The following is an 18,623-nucleotide window of genomic DNA, read 5'->3' as shown; positions in this document are numbered from 1 at the left end:
ACAATATTTCATTGGTTTACTTAATCAATATATACATTCACTTATCTTAATATTTCATAAGTTTAGTTTTAATAAAAAAAACAATAGATAGTGATACTTTTATTATTAAAGTTAATTTATGGTTACTTATATAATGATAAATCTAATTATTCATTAAAATATATTTACTTTTATCTGTTTTAGAAACTAAACCATTAAAGACATGTTCTTTTTTTTTGTCAACTTTAAAGACATGTTCATAACATGATTATTCATTAATATATATATATATATATATATATATATATATATATATATATATATATATATATATATATATATATTTTTTTGATGACAAAAAAAAAAAAAAACATGATTACATATGCAATTCTCTAATTTAATATCAAACCATATTTTTCTTACATACACGAAGATTCTGGTTCCGCACCCTGTCCAGATAATCATAAAGTTAAAAATTTAAGATATAAAACAATTTATAATTAAATATTAGTCAAACAAAAAATATTAACTATATTTTACTTTTAATTTTTTCATGAGTTTCATAGAATTATAACTTTATTTATATTAAAAAAGTTTGAAAAGACTATTATGTAAAGAAAAATGTGATTTTGTTTTAATGAAAACTGTATTTTCCAAAATAATTTATTTTTGTTATAATTATCAAATTTTGAAAGTTAAAATATCATTTGAAAATAACAAATTATGATTTTTTTAATAAACAAATACTATTTTATAGGAAAATATTATCTCTATTTTATAATAAAAATATACAGATTGACTATAACTTATTTTTCTCTATTAACATTTAGAAATGAAAATGATAATAGATAGGAAGTGTTCTTATCTTATACATTACATATTAATGTTTTGTTTGTCAACATGGTTAGTCTGTTTAAGTGTTTCTTCAATTATTATGTGAGGTATTTTAAAATATAATTATACATATATCAATATAGTTTATTTACTTTGATTAATCTAATAATTAAAGTTGGGTTTGGTCTAACATTCTTGGGCTTTTTTATTTATTTTGAGATTTTGTAAAAAAAATTGTTTAATTACATCTTTTTATATTAAATATTATATATTTGTAGATAATTGTTTATAAATTTATATAATAAAAACTAGTTAAAGATAACGACATATTTTAAAATATGAAATATTAGTGTTGTTATCCAAAAAGTTAAAAATTAAAAAATTGAAAAATTCATAAAATAGTATTTATTTAATATTTTATTTCAACTTTTTATCTTTAAATTTATAGTACATTTATTAATAAGTATCTACAAAGGAATTATGCCTGTATATGCGTATGTTTTACGAAGATTCTGGTTCTATCTTATTTTATAGCTATATTATTTAAATTAATAAATTATGGACTTAACTAAAAACTATTAATAAATTAATAACTCAGTTTAAATATAATTAAAACATGATAAATAAAAAAAATTATCTAAAATCATGAAAATTATGACAACGATAACTAAGCTAAATAATTTCATAAATAATAATATAGATTTCCCGTAATAGGCATCTAAAACGTGAAAGGTCGATAAAAAGGAATACAAATCTGGAAAGTCCCTTACTTTTAAATTTAATCGACCCAGCGAGGCAATAAACAAACCACAAAAAGCCGATAAAACGTGAAGCCCATAAGGACTTCCCTTGTCGTCTTCCTCAAACTCCACTTTCCACTTCCGGTTATTGCCTTCATTAAACACTGCCCCATCTCATCTCTCTCTCGCTTGTTTTTTTAATAATATCTTTTACTTTTCTTTTTTTAATCTTATCCTCTAGACGATTCTCTTTGATCAGATCATCTTCAATTTGTTCTCCCACTTGCACAGTGATAGTCACACACCCGTCAAAAATAAATATCAGTTTTGATGAAGTAAAAAATAGTTTTCTTTTTAAATCTCTTTTTTTTATTTGGGCTTAGGCCACCACCGTTGTGTGTTTGGAGAGAAAAAAAATATGTTACCGGAGAAGCCGACCTTGTTCTTGGCATGTGTGTGAAGTTTTGTCATTTATCCGAAATTAGCTTAACTTGTCCCGAATATAATATAAACAAATTGGGAGCCCATACTCCGATACATGGGCATACGTAAGGTTAGGTGGACCCATTCATCGTCGTCGTCTGTGCTAGGGAGCACAAATAATAGAGAGAAGAGAGAAGAAGCTGAGGCGGTGATCGAGGTCTTAAAGAAGATTTAGAGAAAGAAAGAATTAAAAAGCCTCTGAAGAGTGTGACTCGACAAGATCTGATCATTGTTTCTTTCAAACTCCTTTTAAAGGTAGCTACTTTCCTTTTCCCCAAGTTCCCTCCTTTTCTGTTGATTTTTTCATATAAATATTGAAGCTTTGCTTTGTTTGTTCTCTCCTCAGTGTGCTCAGCCAGCAACTGGAACTCACACTCCTCTAACTAAAGTAATTAGTTAAAAGCTATTCTCTGTTAGCATCTGTTTTCTATGGTTATAAACTTTGTAGGTCTCGTTTGATCTTCTGGCTTGAGGTGTGTTTGTTTTGTCTCAGTTTTTGTTGGCTGTGACCATTTATAAGAAGAAGCACCCCATCAATCGTTTCCTATTAGCACTCTTTTCCGAAAGGTATAGCTATGAAGTCTCTATGAGTTACCTCTTTAGTCTTTACTTATATTATGTATAGAAGTATTTGAAATGTTGGAAGGCAGATTGGCTCTGATCCTGGTTAGTTTTAGTTGGATTCTCCATGTTGAGTATCAACTACCGTTTGTGATACATGTTTTATTGTCCAGATCTTGTTGATTTTTGGATTGTTCACGGAATCTGTCTCCTTTACCTACTCTGTATACATCATAATCAATGCGGTTCAGTTGCTTGTTGCTTTGTAAATGATGAATCATTGAATAGTGGAACATGGCAGGATGATTCATGCATCTGTTTCTTGGTTAAGCTAGGTAGACTTTCTAGTTTTCTAGCCCATGCCTCTTTTTGATGTGAAAGGAACTTAAGCTATAGCGGTGTGACTTAGTGTTTCAGTTCTCGGTTAGTTCTTGAATGTTTTGCATTTAATTCTTGTTGTTATGTCTTTGGCATCAGGTGAAAACATGTCAGGTTCTAGGCCGAGCCACTCCTCCGAGGGCTCAAGGCGGTCAAGACACAGCGCTAGGATCATTGCGCAGACCACTGTTGACGCAAAGCTCCACGCTGACTTCGAGGAATCAGGCAGCTGCTTTGATTACTCAACCTCGGTCCGCGTCACCGGACCCGTTGTGGAGAACCAGCCACCAAGGTCTGACAAGGTGACCACCACCTATCTCCATCACATACAGAAGGGAAAACTGATTCAGCCCTTCGGCTGTTTGCTCGCCTTGGACGAAAAGACCTTCAAAGTCATTGCCTACAGCGAGAACGCCGCCGAGCTCTTGACGATGGCGAGTCATGCGGTTCCCAGCGTTGGTGAACAGGGTGCTCTAGGCATAGGAACGGACATAAGGAGCCTCTTCACTGCTCCCAGCGCCTCTGCGTTGCAGAAAGCGCTAGGATTCGGAGACGTCTCGCTCTTGAATCCCATTCTCGTGCATTGCAAGACTTCCGCAAAGCCCTTCTACGCGATCGTGCACAGGGTCACAGGGAGCATCATCGTGGACTTCGAACCTGTGAAGCCTTACGAAGTCCCCATGACGGCTGCTGGTGCTTTGCAATCGTACAAGCTCGCTGCAAAGGCCATCACTAGGCTGCAGTCTTTGCCCAGCGGGAGCATGGAGAGGCTCTGCGACACGATGGTTCAGGAGGTTTTCGAGCTCACGGGGTATGACAGAGTGATGGCTTATAAGTTTCACGACGATGATCACGGAGAGGTTGTCTCCGAGGTTACAAAGCCTGGTCTAGAGCCTTACCTTGGCCTCCATTATCCAGCCACAGACATCCCTCAAGCGGCTCGTTTTCTCTTTATGAAGAACAAGGTTCGGATGATAGTTGATTGCAACGCAAAACATGTGACGGTGCTTCAGGACGAAAAGCTTTCCTCTGATCTCACCTTGTGCGGCTCCACGCTCAGAGCGCCGCACAGCTGCCATCTGCAGTACATGGCCAACATGGATTCTATTGCATCTCTTGTTATGGCGGTTGTGGTAAACGAGGAGGACGGAGAAGGTGACGCCGCCGCACCTGATTCCACCGCCCCTCAGAAGAGGAAGAGGCTGTGGGGATTGGTGGTTTGTCACAACACCACTCCGAGGTTTGTTCCGTTTCCTCTCAGGTACGCCTGCGAGTTTCTAGCGCAAGTGTTTGCGATACACGTCAACAAGGAGGTGGAGCTGGAGAATCAGATCGTGGAGAAGAACATCTTGCGTACGCAGACGCTACTCTGCGATATGCTGATGCGTGATGCTCCCCTGGGAATCGTCTCGCAGAGCCCCAACATAATGGACCTTGTGAAATGCGACGGAGCAGCTCTCTTGTACAAAGACAAGGTATGGAAGCTGGGGATAACTCCGAGCGAGTTCCATCTCCAGGAGATAGCTTCGTGGCTGTGCGAGTACCACACTGACTCAACTGGTCTGAGCACTGATAGCTTGCACGACGCTGGGTTTCCAAGAGCTCTAGCTCTTGGAGACTCGGTCTGCGGAATGGCGGCTGTGAGGATCTCGTCAAAAGACATGATCTTCTGGTTCCGTTCTCACACCGCTGGGGAAGTGAGGTGGGGAGGTGCAAAGCATGATCCAGATGATAGGGATGACGCGAGGAGAATGCACCCGAGGTCTTCCTTCAAGGCTTTTCTTGAAGTGGTCAAGACGAGGAGTTTGCCTTGGAAGGACTATGAGATGGATGCCATACACTCCTTGCAGCTTATTCTGAGGAATGCTTTCAAGGATGGAGAAGCTACTGATGTGAATACGAAGATCATCCACTCGAAGCTGAATGATTTGAAAATTGATGGTATACAAGAGCTAGAAGCTGTCACTAGCGAGATGGTTCGTTTGATCGAGACTGCTACTGTGCCGATATTGGCGGTTGATTCTGATGGATTGGTTAATGGTTGGAACACGAAGATTTCTGAGCTGACTGGTCTTCCGGTTGATGAAGCAATCGGGAAGCATCTACTCACACTTGTTGAAGATTCTTCAGTGGAAATCGTTAAGAGGATGTTAGAGAATGCATTAGAAGGTAACTAACTCTCTTCCTAACTTACACTCAGTTTTGCTGAGAATATATTTCAGTTAGATGACACCTTTGGTTGATTGTTTATGCAGGAACTGAGGAGCAGAATGTCCAATTTGAGATCAAGACGCATCTGTCAAGAGCTGACGCTGGACCAATAAGTCTAGTGGTAAACGCATGCGCAAGTAGAGACCTCCACGAAAACGTGGTTGGTGTGTGCTTTGTAGCTCATGATCTTACAGGACAGAAGACTGTGATGGACAAGTTCACTCGCATCGAAGGTGATTACAAGGCCATCATCCAGAATCCAAACCCTCTGATCCCTCCCATATTTGGCACCGACGAGTTCGGGTGGTGCACGGAGTGGAATCCAGCGATGTCAAAGCTAACAGGTCTGAAGCGAGAGGAAGTGATGGACAAGATGCTGCTAGGAGAAGTCTTTGGGACGCAGAAGTCGTGTTGCCGTCTGAAGAATCAAGAAGCGTTTGTGAACCTTGGGATCGTGCTGAACAACGCTGTGACTAGCCAGGAGGCGGAGAAAGTGCCATTTGCTTTTTTTACGAGAGGTGGAAAGTATGTGGAGTGTCTGCTGTGTGTGAGTAAGAAGCTAGACAGGGAAGGTGTGGTGACAGGAGTCTTCTGTTTCCTGCAGCTTGCTAGCCATGAGCTGCAGCAAGCTCTTCATGTTCAGCGTCTAGCTGAGCGGACCGCGTTGAAGAGGTTAAAGGCCTTAGCTTACATTAAAAGACAGATCAGGAATCCGCTGTCCGGTATCATGTTCACAAGGAAAATGATGGAAGTGTCTGAGTTAGGACCAGAGCAGAGAAGGATTCTGCAAACTAGCGCTTTGTGTCAGAAGCAGCTCAGCAAGATCCTGGATGACTCTGATCTCGAAAGCATCATTGAAGGGTATGTATGCAAACAATGAAATGTCTTTGGTTGGTTCTCTCTTTTATTTGTTTTTTTTGCCTTATGTTGCAGGTGTTTGGATCTTGAGATGAAAGAGTTCAGCTTAAACGAAGTGTTGACTGCTTCCACAAGTCAAGTGATGATGAAGAGTAACGGAAAGAGCGTTAGGATAACAAATGATACAGGAGAAGAAGTGATGTCTGATACTTTGTATGGAGACAGTATCAGGCTTCAGCAAGTCTTGGCGGATTTCATGCTGATGTCTGTTAACTTTACACCATCCGGAGGAGAGCTGACTGTTACAGCTTCACTGAGGAAAGATCAGCTTGGAAGATCTGTGCATCTTGCTTATTTGGAGATCAGGTATACTTTTATTAATCAGGCGACATGTTAATGGAAAATTGCATTGATGGTTGTGTTGTTTATGAAAACAGAATAACGCATACAGGAGCTGGGTTACCAGAGTTTTTGCTAAACCAAATGTTTGGAACTGAGGAAGATATGTCGGAGGAAGGACTAAGCTTGATGGTTAGCCGGAAACTTGTGAAGCTGATGAATGGAGATGTTCAGTACTTGAGACAAGCTGGGAAATCGAGTTTTATCATCACTGCAGAACTCGCTGCAGCAAACAAGTAGTCAGTTCCCAAAAGAAAAAGGGGGTTATGGCTTTTGATATTAAGTCTACACTGGTTTCTTCTCTTTGTTTGCAACTTTTCCTTATTGCTTTTGTTTTCCATTTTCAAGTTCTCAATAACGGTGAAATATCCAATCCATTTTACATCTTCTGTTTATCTCTGTTGTTCTGAAGCTGTAAACATGGATGCGTATCTAATTCCTTCTCTGAGTGTTTTTGGTTTCATGATGTATTATGAGAAATAAAGCTAATTTACAGTCTGTTATGATCATAGTAAGAACATAAACTCCTCGCATGAATATTCTCTCTTTAGTCTTGATCCTCTGAGTATAGCTTAATGTTAGAATGGATCAGCTTAACAGGCTGTGGAGCCTATGCAACAGGGCAGAGTTTAGAGGTAATGTATGATCCTTTCCTTGAGTATTGGCTTTAGCTTAACTCCATGAAGAAACAGACAAATTTTCTAACTTCTACAATGGATTTAGTTAGCTGGGGACAATAGAATCTGATCTAATCAATTAATTAATCATTTTTATTAGAGTCCCATACGTAAGTTTGATTATTTTATGCATAAAGGGTCAGATAAGTAGGCTTACCTGCTTTTTTGTAAGTTTTCAAAATAAGATCAAAACATCAGTGGAACTCATAAAAAAAGACAAAGAAGATAATACATGAGACAACGAAAGCTCAAATGCACACTCAAATATCAGTTAATTGGTTTTATTACACAAAGATATTCTTTTTTTAGAAAAACAAAACCTGTAATTAAGAAGATCATCATCACTTCTTGGGTTGGAACTTGGTTTTGATGTGTTTAACAGTCCCCGGAGACGTCTGAAACGCTTGAGCCAAGACACTATCAGGAACAGGAGGCGTAGAACCGAACAAAGTAGCACCAAGAGACTGAGTCCCAGGAAGCTGGCTATTAAAAGCAGCTACAACAGAAGCAGGGACACGACCATTGTTCTTCTGGAAATGAACAAGTCCTTTGGGGAAAGCAAAGACGTCACCTTTCTTGAGAGACTGAGCGATGAGCTTGTTGGCCGTCGTGAGGAACCCGACGTCGAGTGTTCCTTCGAGGACGTAGACGACTTCGGTGGCGCGCGGGTGAGTGTGAGGCGGGTTTAAGCCGCCTGGAGCGTAGTCGATGCGAGCGAGGGAGACGCCGAGCGTGTTGAGTCCAGGGATGGTCATCACGTTCGCGCCTGTGACCAAGGCACCGAACGTGTTGTTGGTGAGGCCTGGATTCGCTATTCCTTGCGAGAAGAAATCGAGCGATGTGACGTTGGCTGCGTCTTTGCAAGGGAAGCCGTTGACTTTGATTCCTGAAAAAATCGATAAAAATTAAAACTTTTTTTAAGGAAGATGAGATGAGAAGTGTTAAATCTAAGTTTTTATTACCGGAGGAGAGATCAGCGACACAGAGGTCTTGGAGCATGTCGGGATCTGCGGAGACTGTAATGAAGAAGAGAAAGGCGGCGAGGGCGAGGGAGATGGAGATGGAGAGAAATGGAGTTTGAGAAGCCATGTTGATTGTTGTTGATGGTGTGACTGTAAACAGTTGAGAATGATAGTTTATAAAGGGGGAGAGAGATTGAAGAAGGAGATGACTTTTTCTTCGTGGGAGAGAAAAAGCAAGGAACATGCTGCTTTTTAATTCTGTTTCTCTCTCTCTCCTCTGTCTGAATGAAAAATATCAAAGGTCAACGAATAGAATACTAAACCGGATGGATCAGGACTGTGCTATTGGAGAAAGATGGCCTATACTTGTTTTAGCATTACATGGTAATATATATTTTAATAATGATTCTGTAAAATACTTAAAATAAATGGAATCATTATTACCTAATGTATTTATCACGTAATGTTTGTCCTACTCTTTTCTGTATTTATTAAATTTTGATTTGCATAGATATCCTCCGATTTTGATGGGTTTTGCTTTTTTGGTCCGAATACATTCATTTTGTCTTTATTGGGTTGGGTCTATCTTTAAAATTTGAGTTTGGGCTTTTAGTGTTTATTAAGCCTCATCTAAGACGGACGCTTTGTGGATTTAGAGAGAGGTAAGCAGATCGTTCGAATTAATTTAGTCTAAACGAGATACCGTTATCGACAATTTGGATCAAAGGCTTGAATTTTCAGTGCAATGTACAGAGATGATGTTAAGGAGCAGTTTTTTTTTTCTTGATCACGATTTAACACGTACGTTTAATAAGGACAGATAAAATGACAGTTTGATATACAAACCTGATTTTTAGATCACTTAAATAAAAGCGCAAATTAACTTGCTTTAAAAGTGTTTTAGCCTAATTAGACAGCCTAGTGATGAAAACGAGGTGACAACTACCTGAGAATCATAGACGATTGGCTACCTCGAAGAAGTAAAGAACTCATCTAAGCTAAAGCAGAAAATTGTTAGACTTTGAGTGATTACTCTGGTTTACTGCTTATTGGATTGTCACGTTCTTTTTTTTCTAATTATGTTAATATCATTTGGAAAATAAAAAGTTCCAGTATTACAATAGACTATTCTCCTACCAATTTGTTACCTTGGCCAAAAAAACAAAACAAAAACAAGGGAACAAAAATACGACCAACAACTTGACTTCAACTTCAGGAGCTTAATCATGAACCCTTAGGAAGAAACAAAAGGAATCCTTATTAAGGAAACGAAGGGTGTAACTGGTGACAAATAAAAGGAACATATGGAATGATAGGAATCACTATTTATGGAATTTTGTGGAATGGAATCAGTATTCCATTTGTTCATGAACATTTTTGATTTGGAATGATTTTTCAAATGATAGTTAAAATTTTATTTGGAATAATATGGAATGATGTGGAATTGAATGGAATACCCTTTCCATTTTTCTTTTGTAAATGGTGAACAATTTTTGGAATGCATAGGAATTAAGCATTCCGGAAGTTTTTATTCCAAAAACATACATTCCAGTTGCAGCCGAAATATTTTCTTTTTGTCAAGTTAAGGAAACAAAATATTGTAACGAATCTCTCTTATAACTGGTAGTATTTCTTTTTTTTTTTTGAAAAATATGGTAGTATTTCTCTCTGGCTCTCTGGTCTTCGTTTATCATTATGTTTCCATGATGCATGTAAACATGACCAGGACCAGTGGTTCTGCTTTCTTAGCTGTTTATATAACTACCCACTTTACATACGTCTCGGTAATCATTAAGAGGAGAATGGATGCGTTTTCGTTGTGTTGGAGTCTCGCAGGACTTGCTCTCGTAGGCATTTTTACAAATGGGGTAACGGGTTTTGATGAAATGGACTTGTTCAACGGATTCAACGACACAAGTGTTTATGAGAAACAAGAAAATGGTGCAAATGTTCTGATGGTAGGACTCACTCTTGTTCAAGCCGCTTCTGCCAAAGGAGCCGGTAACAATCTTCTTCCCTTTCATTTCTCTTAGAAGCTTTGAATGTTTCAAACGCTAAGCTGTTCGTTTGTGTTTCTATATGAAAAAAGAAAATCCATATTTTTATTTTTATTTTAAAAACTAGAAATTACAGTTTTTGAGAACAAAATTTTGCAAATCTAAAAGGGTTGCTGTTTAATTTTACTTCTTTGTTTGTGATACAAACTCATTTTACTTTAAAAGATTGTAGTTTTCTTTAGAAGAAACACGCTCTAGTTATTAGTATGAGGTAAACGCTTCTCCATACACAAAACAATGGAGACCATAGTTTATATCATCATTACCTAAAGCTTTTTATTCATCTTTTCTTGATATTTAAGGTTGCCTCTGTGGCAGTGTGTCTGGATGGGTCAGTGCCTGGATATCATTTGTATCCTGGGTACGGTTCAGGAGCAAACAACTGGTTCATTCACTTGCAGGTTCGTACAATAGATAATCTTCATGCATAAATATAACGAACGTATCATAATCAATCGCCTAAATCAACAAGGCCAATTTTGTTGAAAGGGTGGTGCGTGGTGTGACAGCGTGAAATTTTGTCAGTACCGTAAAAGAAGTAGTTACGGATCGTCCACATTAATGGAGAAAGTGTTAGCATTTACGGGAATACTAAGCAATAAAGCCTCTGAAAATCCAGGTCTTTCTCGAGAGCCCTTATTGATGAAACAAAAGATTTGATGTTTGTGGAACTGTTCTTGAATGTATTCTCTTCTTTTGTGGAAAATCAATGTTATAGACTTTTATCACTGGGATAAAGTTAAAGTACGGTATTGTGATGGTGCATTCTTTAGTGGTGACAGCGAAAACAAGGTTAGTTAAAACAACATAAAGATCTCTTAATTTGCTAATTGATTCGCTATATATATCATTAGTAATTAACTTGAGGTTTCTATGGTTGATTACAATTAGGCCGCACAACTTCAGTTTAGAGGAAAGCGTATATTTTTAGCTGTCATGGAAGATTTTGATGGCAAAGGGAATGCGTCAAGCAAAGCAGGTAAATACATATATTTCAAATTTTAGTTCATTTGTATCTTTGTGACAAAAAAAGGTTCATTTGTATCTTTCTTTATCCCCAAGTAATTAGTGTAAATAATATTACATTAAGGCTTTGCTCACCGGCCGGTTGTTCTGCTGGGGGTCTATAAAAATTAAAACTCTTACCAATCAATCAATCAATCATCTGATCAATAGTCATAAAACCTTCGAAGTCTTCTCACCGTTTCTTTTTTTTGTTAGTATGATATTTTAAAACCTCGGAAGCTTCCCTCTCGAAGAATAAAGAATGCTAATTTGTCCACTTATCAGCATATCAACACGGTTTCCGTATATCGGAACGTTTGTATTAAGATAATTGATATAAAAAGTTATTTCGACGTCAAACTATATAGGTAAATAAATTATAGGAGAGAAGAAAAGAGAGCAAAAAGATTCCACGACATTCTCCATTGTCTTCTCACAATAGATCTTTTTTATTGTTAACTAACCGCGATAAGTGTTTATGTTAATCATACTTTCATAACATACGCCAATCAAAATTAACACAATGATTAGTTCAATGTAGCACCAATTATTCGGCTCACATGCACTAACGGTTCCACTAAACCTTATTATAAAGCAAATGCATATGATAATATATCTAAACCTTATTAATCTGTTGTTCGGTAAATAAATTACATTATACCACTGAAGATAATATACCGTTAATATATTTTGAAAATTGTTGTTTTTATCAAATGCAAAACAAATTCTAACTTTCATTTTATAATTTTGAAATTAGACTTATATGTTATGACAAATCACGTTTTTGTTTAAGATACACAATGTCGGCTTTAAATTAAATTAAAGTCAAACAAACATTTGATACTTTTTTACGTACTGGTCGAGTTATTGCGTTAGGTTAATTCGAAAAAAGTAGAAGGTGGTTGTTTTGGATTGGAATGTTAAAAAACATTTGTGTTATAAAGTAAACTAATTGACTTTATGATAAAATGAAAACCATCCCATCACTTCCTTCGTGTTTATGAAGGTCATATCCTTAATTTTATGCTTTATTTTGTCTTGTAATTAATTACAGGTCTGAAAAATGGTGAAGGATGTGACTCTGGATCACAACTCGTTCACAGAAACAGACAGAAACTAATTTATTACGTTCATCATTGTTCTTCAACAGATTAATTGCATAGACAGACCTCTGGAATCATCTGAGAATACTATACATCATAATCTCAACAACAAAACATAAATATAAAACTATATAATATGAGACTGAAAGGTTTGCAAAAGATAGAAGAATATTTGACGTATAAAACACACTTAAAATATAAATAAAACCAGCTCATTTTGTTTACCCCCATGAATATACAAACCACTTCAACCCATTGTATACGTATGCATGTATAGTATATGTTTTTTTTTCTCTACATCTGTTAGAATTAAGAAAAAAAAGAAACCTAAAGGGACTGACCAAAAGAGACGGCCATTCTCTGAAGATCCTTGGAGAACACGTCACTATCTTCAGGTGTGTTTAGATTCTCGTTCTGGCTTTGGCTCCAAGGATCTGTAATGTTCGAAACATTGGCTAAGTACTCTGCCTCTGATTTGATGTAGATCGGTTGAGAGTTTTGAGTGCTCCCATTGAAGAACGGTGTGTTCATTGAATACTCTGACCACTTCATTTCTTCCAAGTTATGATTAGGTTTAACTAGTGAAGAAGAAGAAGAAGATGAGTTTGGGCCTGACCATGAGAATCCGCCGCTGTCGAAGAAGTTTGAAGTGTTGTCCGGAGCAAGAGTAACTGAAGGCTTCACGCAAACCTGAGTCTGAAAGACAGAACCAACCATGTTTCCTGTGCTAAACTGCGCCGGGATCATGGAGCAGAGAGGAGAAGAGTCAGGTGTAACAGAGAGTCCAAGATTGGAGTTGAAGTTAAGCTTCTGTAAACCGAAGTAGTCGGAGAAATCAGATTGCCTCTCGAGGAAGAAGTCTTGGTTAGTAGTTGGAGAGGAGGAGCTAGGAGGAGACTTGTTGCTTGTTGTTGTTGTTTTGTCTTTGTCAACTTCGGAGATGGGTTTGTGTGTGTTTGGGTCAATGCCTCTTTGTCTCAGTTTCTTCTTTATGTTTGAGTTCCATAGATTCTTGATCTCGTTGTCTGTTCTTCCCGGAAGCCTCGCAGCTATCTGTGACCATCTGATCAAGAACAGAGGAATCTTAACACACACACGCATGATCAAAACAGAGGAACCCTATGATTATGTTCTTACCTGTTTCCAAGGACAGCATGAAGCTCGACGATGAGATTCTCTTCTTCTGGAGAGAAAGCTCCTCTCTTTAAATCAGGCCTCAAGTAATTGATCCATCTTAGTCTGCAACTCTTTCCACATCTCTGCAAACCTGTAAAGTAGGCTCAGATTTGTTACTTTTAATGTTTTCTCATGAGTTTATAAGAGATAAAATGTTACCAGCGAGTTTAGGGACAGAGCTCCAGCAGCCATGGCCGTGATTGGTGATGTGGTTGAGAAGCTTCTCGTCTTCTTCAGGAGACCAAAGGCCTTTTCTCAGCTTTTGTTTGTAGCAGCAAGAATGTCTACCCATTTAGTTGATTTAAAGCTGCAATGTTGTGCTAAGGAGGAATGAAAGAGAAGAAAGATGTGTTATATTTATTTATAAGTATTGAAAGAAAAAAGTTTTGAGCAGAGAGAATGTATATGAAACTTTTGAAGGTTAATGGAACCTGAGAGAGGTGGACAAAAATGAAGTAAAGGAACTCCAGAGAGAAAGAGTATTAATAAGGACTAAGAAAAGTCGCTTTCTTAGTAAGGGAGGGCTTGTTGAATTTTATGCACTCTTTTATTTGGTCTCTCTCTAGAAAAAAAAAATTGAGAGAGAGAGAGAGAGAGAGAGAGAGAGAGAGAGAGAGAGAGAGAGAGAGAGAGAGAGAGAGAGAGAGAGAGAGAGAGAGAGAGAGAGAGAGAGAGAGAGAGAGAGAGAGGCAAAAGTGTGTATTTTTAAGCCTTGTAAAAAACAATTTGATTGGTCAAGTCGGATTGGTTAACACCAATAGTAAGAGAGTCATGGTTAAGAAATGGAGTTCATGTAGTTTTGACATTTTACATCACTCCAATCATCATACATTCTCCATTTCCCTGTTGACCCATTTTCATCACATTCAAATGATACAATTATAATATGATCGTTAATTTCAATCAGTCGCCAAAAACTATCTAGATTGATTTTAGAAGTGTGATTCTAAGTAGTGGAGACATGGTCATTCATGTTCGGCCTATACTACGAACACGCAGCCGTAAAAATGGCATGACCTCAGCAACTCTTATAGAGTTTACATTTTGGATATTTATGTGAGTTCTGAAGAATTTTCCATGTTTTTTTTATGTTTTTCTCCTCCGAGATAGTCAAGGTTTACAAAAACATTTCTTTCTTGGAGAATGACTATATATTCATGTGAGGCAGAAAGACGAAATTAAATAAATAAATAAATAAACATAATTAAGCATGCTTAAAAAGTAATTAATATCATGATTGTTTATAAATAAATTTTTAGTATATTCCGACTGAAAATAATAACATCGAACTATATATAGATTGTTGGTATGAGTGTTTTTTAGTATAGTCGACTGAGAATAGAGCATCGAATGGTATCGAATAGTTTGTAACACTGATGCCAACAAAACATTTAATGGATTATATATAGATGAAACAATGTGGCTTCCAAATATATGTTGATGGCATGAGTGTTACAAACTTGTTTCAAAGTCGCACATAGACGAGAGCTTGGAGCAATGTGTGCTCCTAAAAGAGTGATAAAATTCCAAAAATATCTTAAATTCTTTACTTGAGTATCTATGTCACCAGGTGAATCTGACTTTCCCAAAATCTACAAAATTCATTGAAATGTTTAGGATGGGCGATTTACTAAAACATTAATATGAATCCAAACCTAATATTTACTAGAGCAGTCGAAATGTTGTACAAAAAATATTTACAGTGAGAATGGAACAATTAAAATAACACATTAGATGGTTGTGTGTAGATAAGATAGAAGAAAAAGAAGAGCTCTACGTTGTCGTCATGCAAGACTTGTGCAATGAATTAAAAGCAAATGCTAAATAAGGACTTAATCTTTGTTAAGATGAACGCATCAAGTAAAGGAAATAATGGAAAAGGTTCATAACCAGCAAGAAATTGTCATTTACGGTTAATGTTTCCAAAAATGATTAAATGAAATTAAATGGCTAAATAACGGAATTTAGAAAATTTGCTTGAAAAACATGGTTTCTTCTTCGTATGAATGAGAATAATTAAGTGTCTCTTTTGTTTGATTTATGCATTTTTAAATTTAAATTGACACACTTCTCTTTGGCATTTTTCTCCCTTTCTCGCCTATAAATCAGTCATAATAGAGAGGGTATATTCTTTGTCCATTCACCCAAACTTTCCCTCAAATTAATATTCACATGTTGAATTTTTGTAGTTTTCTTACGTTATCTAGAGACGGCCACTCGTTAGACTCTTACCGATAATCCATTTGTTTATTGGGACCCAAGGCTGTACGTTTATATATGATTTTTAACGTCACGAAGTTACAATTTATTTATCATGTTTTTTATTTACTTGCATTAAGATATAGTATATGTATTTGTCAAAAAAAAAAGAGATATAGTATATGTAACGCATCTACCAGTCTTGCTTATAGACAACACGTTTTTTTGGTTCGTGAGTAAATTTGAGAAAAAGCAAAGACGAGTGAGATTATAGGTACAAATACTCCATATTAATTTTTACTAGATATGATTATGTATCTTAATATTTTGTTTGATAAACATGTTTACCATAAATTTCAAATAAAGAAATTAGCAGAATAAAGACTATATATAATAATAGTATTATAAATTTTTGACAAAAAAACTATTAATAATAATATATATGTGATCAAGACTCAAATTCATTATTACGTTATTACATTCATACTTTTATTTCGAATTCAGACATCGTTATCTTTGCTAATAACTGGTCGTATGCCTCATACCTTACTTTTACCTTTCTGATTTCAACTAATGGAATTATTTGTTTCATCCGCAATATTATGAAGCCTTTAATCAGAGATACATTGTTCAATGCCATTGTTCATGCAGGAGTCCGAAACAAAGACTAGCTAAATAATACTCAAGAGATCCTTCTTATAAAAATAACCAAAACCGACATGAATGTCTCATAACCAAACACAATAAAATAAATGGACTAGTTGATTTATTGTAGAATATATCTCGAAACAAGGCTGTCAGAAGATACTTCGAATTAAATAATTAACCAAATAATTAATTAAAGAATATAGGGAAAGACTTTGCCATTGTAGCGAGTTTCCTTTTAATCATACTCAATAAACTAATAGTCTAATACCAATCAGTACGTTTTTGGAGTATATCATGGAAAATAAAACATTATGTTAACTACACTACATAATATAAGTATCGCCTTAAAAAATAGAACATATTTGATTAGGATCATGCATGATTAAGACCCATCATTTGATCATCATCGATCATTCAATTATATGACAATCATACATATATCCGCCGTAGCCCTTCCATTAATTATATGCAAACCATATCCGATTTCAGATTTCTTAGGCGTTGATTTTGATTTGATTAGGAGCATGCATCTTATTCTTTGTTTCCAAGTTTTCAGACTAATCTCATCCTTTTGAAAGACAAACTCGAAGCATATCTTCTAAGTACTCAACAGGAAGATGCCTTATACCACTAAATGCATTATTTGTTTCCTATATTCAGTAATTTTCCAAAGTTATACGTGTTTCAATTAAGATCATACATGCAAATAATTTGATAATTAATAACTTGTGGTTTTTAATTCATCAATTTACTCACATGCTAATAATTCATTTATATTTCACCATACTTAAGTTTATTACAGATTTATAAACTTAAATTTATTACAGATTTATAAATCTCTACTAATAAAAGGGAGCTTTTGAGGCTCCACATGACGTCCACATCAGCGGAAAAAATTTCTCCCAAAAGATGACACGTGGCATAAAATATAGTTTTACATTTTAATATTAATTATTTTCGAAAATTGTAAAAAAATATGTAAACATACAGCATTAAAAAAATGGAAAAACTACATTAAACATATGTAAGATTACTATTTTTCACTTAAAAAAAAAGACGGCTTATCTCCATAATGTAACATTACCGTTTTATAAAAAATAAAACAAAAAAATTATATATAATTTCGAAAATAATAATTATATGTAAAACATACAACATAAAAATGGAAATACTACAATAAACATAAATATGTTTGACTATTTGTCCAAGTTCTTCTATTAAACATTGCCGTTTTACATTAAAAATAGAAAAATACGTAAAAATTTAAACATCTATCTTAAAATATAAAATATAGACATTAACTAAATATAAAGTATAAAAAAGAGAAATACTCAATATATAAAAAAATAATAAGTAAATATTATAAATATATAAATATACGAATTATATATACAATAATAAGTAAATGCACAATTTTTAAAAAATGAAAAGAGTATATTAAATATTAAACATCTATCTTAAAATGTAAAATATAGATATTAAGTAAATAGAAAATATAAGAAAAAGAAATAAACAACTTAAAAACAATGAAAAAAGTATATTAAGATTTAAACATCTATCTTAAAATGTAAAATATAGATATTACGCAAATAGAAAGTATAAGAAAAGGAAATACACAATTTAAAAAAAAATGGAAAAAGTACATTAGTATTTAAACATCTATCTTAAAATGTAAATCAATCTTAAAATATAAAATAATTTAAAAAAAAATGGAAAAAGTACATTAGTATTTAAACATCTATCTTAAAATGTAACTCAATCTTAAAATATAAAATTATTAGTAAATAGAAAGTATAAGAAATAAAAATACACGATATAAAGAAAAATAAATAATAAGTAAATATATAATATAATCTCGAAAGATGACACGTGACATTAAACATATGTAAGATTACTATTTTTCACTTAAAAAAAAAAGACGGCTTATCTCCATAATGTAACATTACCGTTTTATAAAAAAACAAAAAACATTATATATAATTTCGAAAATAATAAATATATGTAAAACATACAACATAAAAATGGAAATACTACAATAAACATAAATATGTTTGACTATTTGTCCAAGTTCTTCTATTAAACATTGTCGTTTTACATTAAAAATAGAAAAATACGTAAAGATTTAAACATCTATCTTAAAATATAAAATATAGACATTAACTAAATATAAAGTATAAAAAAAGAAATACTCAATATAAAAAAAAATAATAAGTAAATATTATAAATATACGAATTATATATACAATAATAAGTAAATGCACAATTTTTTAAAAATGGAAAGAGTATATTAAATATTAAACATCTATCTTAAAATGTAAAATATAGATATTAAGTAAATAGAAAATATAAGAAA

At 34.7% G+C, this 18,623-nt stretch overlaps 4 protein-coding genes across 6 annotated transcripts; 2 read left to right on the top strand and 2 right to left on the bottom strand.

Moving 5' to 3' along the window:
• The first annotated feature begins 1,697 nt into the window (after positions 1-1,697).
• LOC103871728 (phytochrome A) lies at positions 1,698-6,952 on the top strand. 3 transcript variants are annotated; one of them, XM_009150006.3, is made up of 7 exons: positions 1,699-2,291; positions 2,383-2,424; positions 2,530-2,603; positions 3,075-5,144; positions 5,231-6,047; positions 6,120-6,410; positions 6,482-6,952. In XM_009150006.3, the coding sequence occupies exons 4-7, from the start codon at positions 3,083-3,085 to the stop codon at positions 6,681-6,683; spliced, it is 3,372 nt and encodes a 1,123-aa protein (XP_009148254.1). In that variant the 5' UTR covers positions 1,699-2,291; positions 2,383-2,424; positions 2,530-2,603; positions 3,075-3,082; the 3' UTR covers positions 6,684-6,952. The 3 variants fall into 3 exon arrangements, with proteins under 3 accessions (XP_033128011.1, XP_009148254.1, XP_033128010.1); XM_033272119.1 differs by having other exon boundaries at positions 2,383-2,603; positions 6,482-6,909; XM_033272120.1 differs by lacking the exons at positions 2,383-2,424; positions 2,530-2,603 and having other exon boundaries at positions 1,698-2,291; positions 6,482-6,909.
• A 314-nt stretch (positions 6,953-7,266) lies between these two features.
• On the bottom strand, positions 7,267-8,406 carry LOC103871727 (germin-like protein subfamily 2 member 1). The gene is made up of 2 exons (XM_009150005.3): positions 8,083-8,406; positions 7,267-8,006 (listed from the first exon to the last, which is right to left on the bottom strand). Exons 1-2 carry the CDS (start codon positions 8,324-8,326, stop codon positions 7,462-7,464), a joined length of 789 nt encoding a protein of 262 aa, XP_009148253.2. The 5' UTR covers positions 8,327-8,406; the 3' UTR covers positions 7,267-7,461.
• A 1,478-nt stretch (positions 8,407-9,884) lies between these two features.
• LOC103872179 (pectin acetylesterase 1) lies at positions 9,885-11,204 on the top strand. The gene is made up of 6 exons (XM_018659574.2): positions 9,885-10,083; positions 10,458-10,540; positions 10,629-10,758; positions 10,858-10,931; positions 11,031-11,118; positions 11,173-11,204. The coding sequence occupies exons 1-6, from the start codon at positions 9,885-9,887 to the stop codon at positions 11,202-11,204; spliced, it is 606 nt and encodes a 201-aa protein (XP_018515090.2).
• A 1,044-nt stretch (positions 11,205-12,248) lies between these two features.
• Positions 12,249-13,885, bottom strand: LOC103871726 (transcription factor MYB61). The gene is made up of 3 exons (XM_009150004.3): positions 13,583-13,885; positions 13,385-13,514; positions 12,249-13,310 (listed from the first exon to the last, which is right to left on the bottom strand). Exons 1-3 carry the CDS (start codon positions 13,713-13,715, stop codon positions 12,575-12,577), a joined length of 999 nt encoding a protein of 332 aa, XP_009148252.1. The 5' UTR covers positions 13,716-13,885; the 3' UTR covers positions 12,249-12,574.
• Between the last annotated feature and the right edge of the window lie 4,738 nt (positions 13,886-18,623).

This window comes from Brassica rapa, chromosome A06, assembly GCF_000309985.2.
Source record: "Brassica rapa cultivar Chiifu-401-42 chromosome A06, CAAS_Brap_v3.01, whole genome shotgun sequence".
In the NCBI taxonomy this organism is placed as follows: domain Eukaryota; kingdom Viridiplantae; phylum Streptophyta; class Magnoliopsida; order Brassicales; family Brassicaceae; genus Brassica; species Brassica rapa.
The sequence above is the reverse complement of the archived record's forward strand: the minus strand, read 5'-3'. Positions and strand labels throughout refer to the sequence as shown.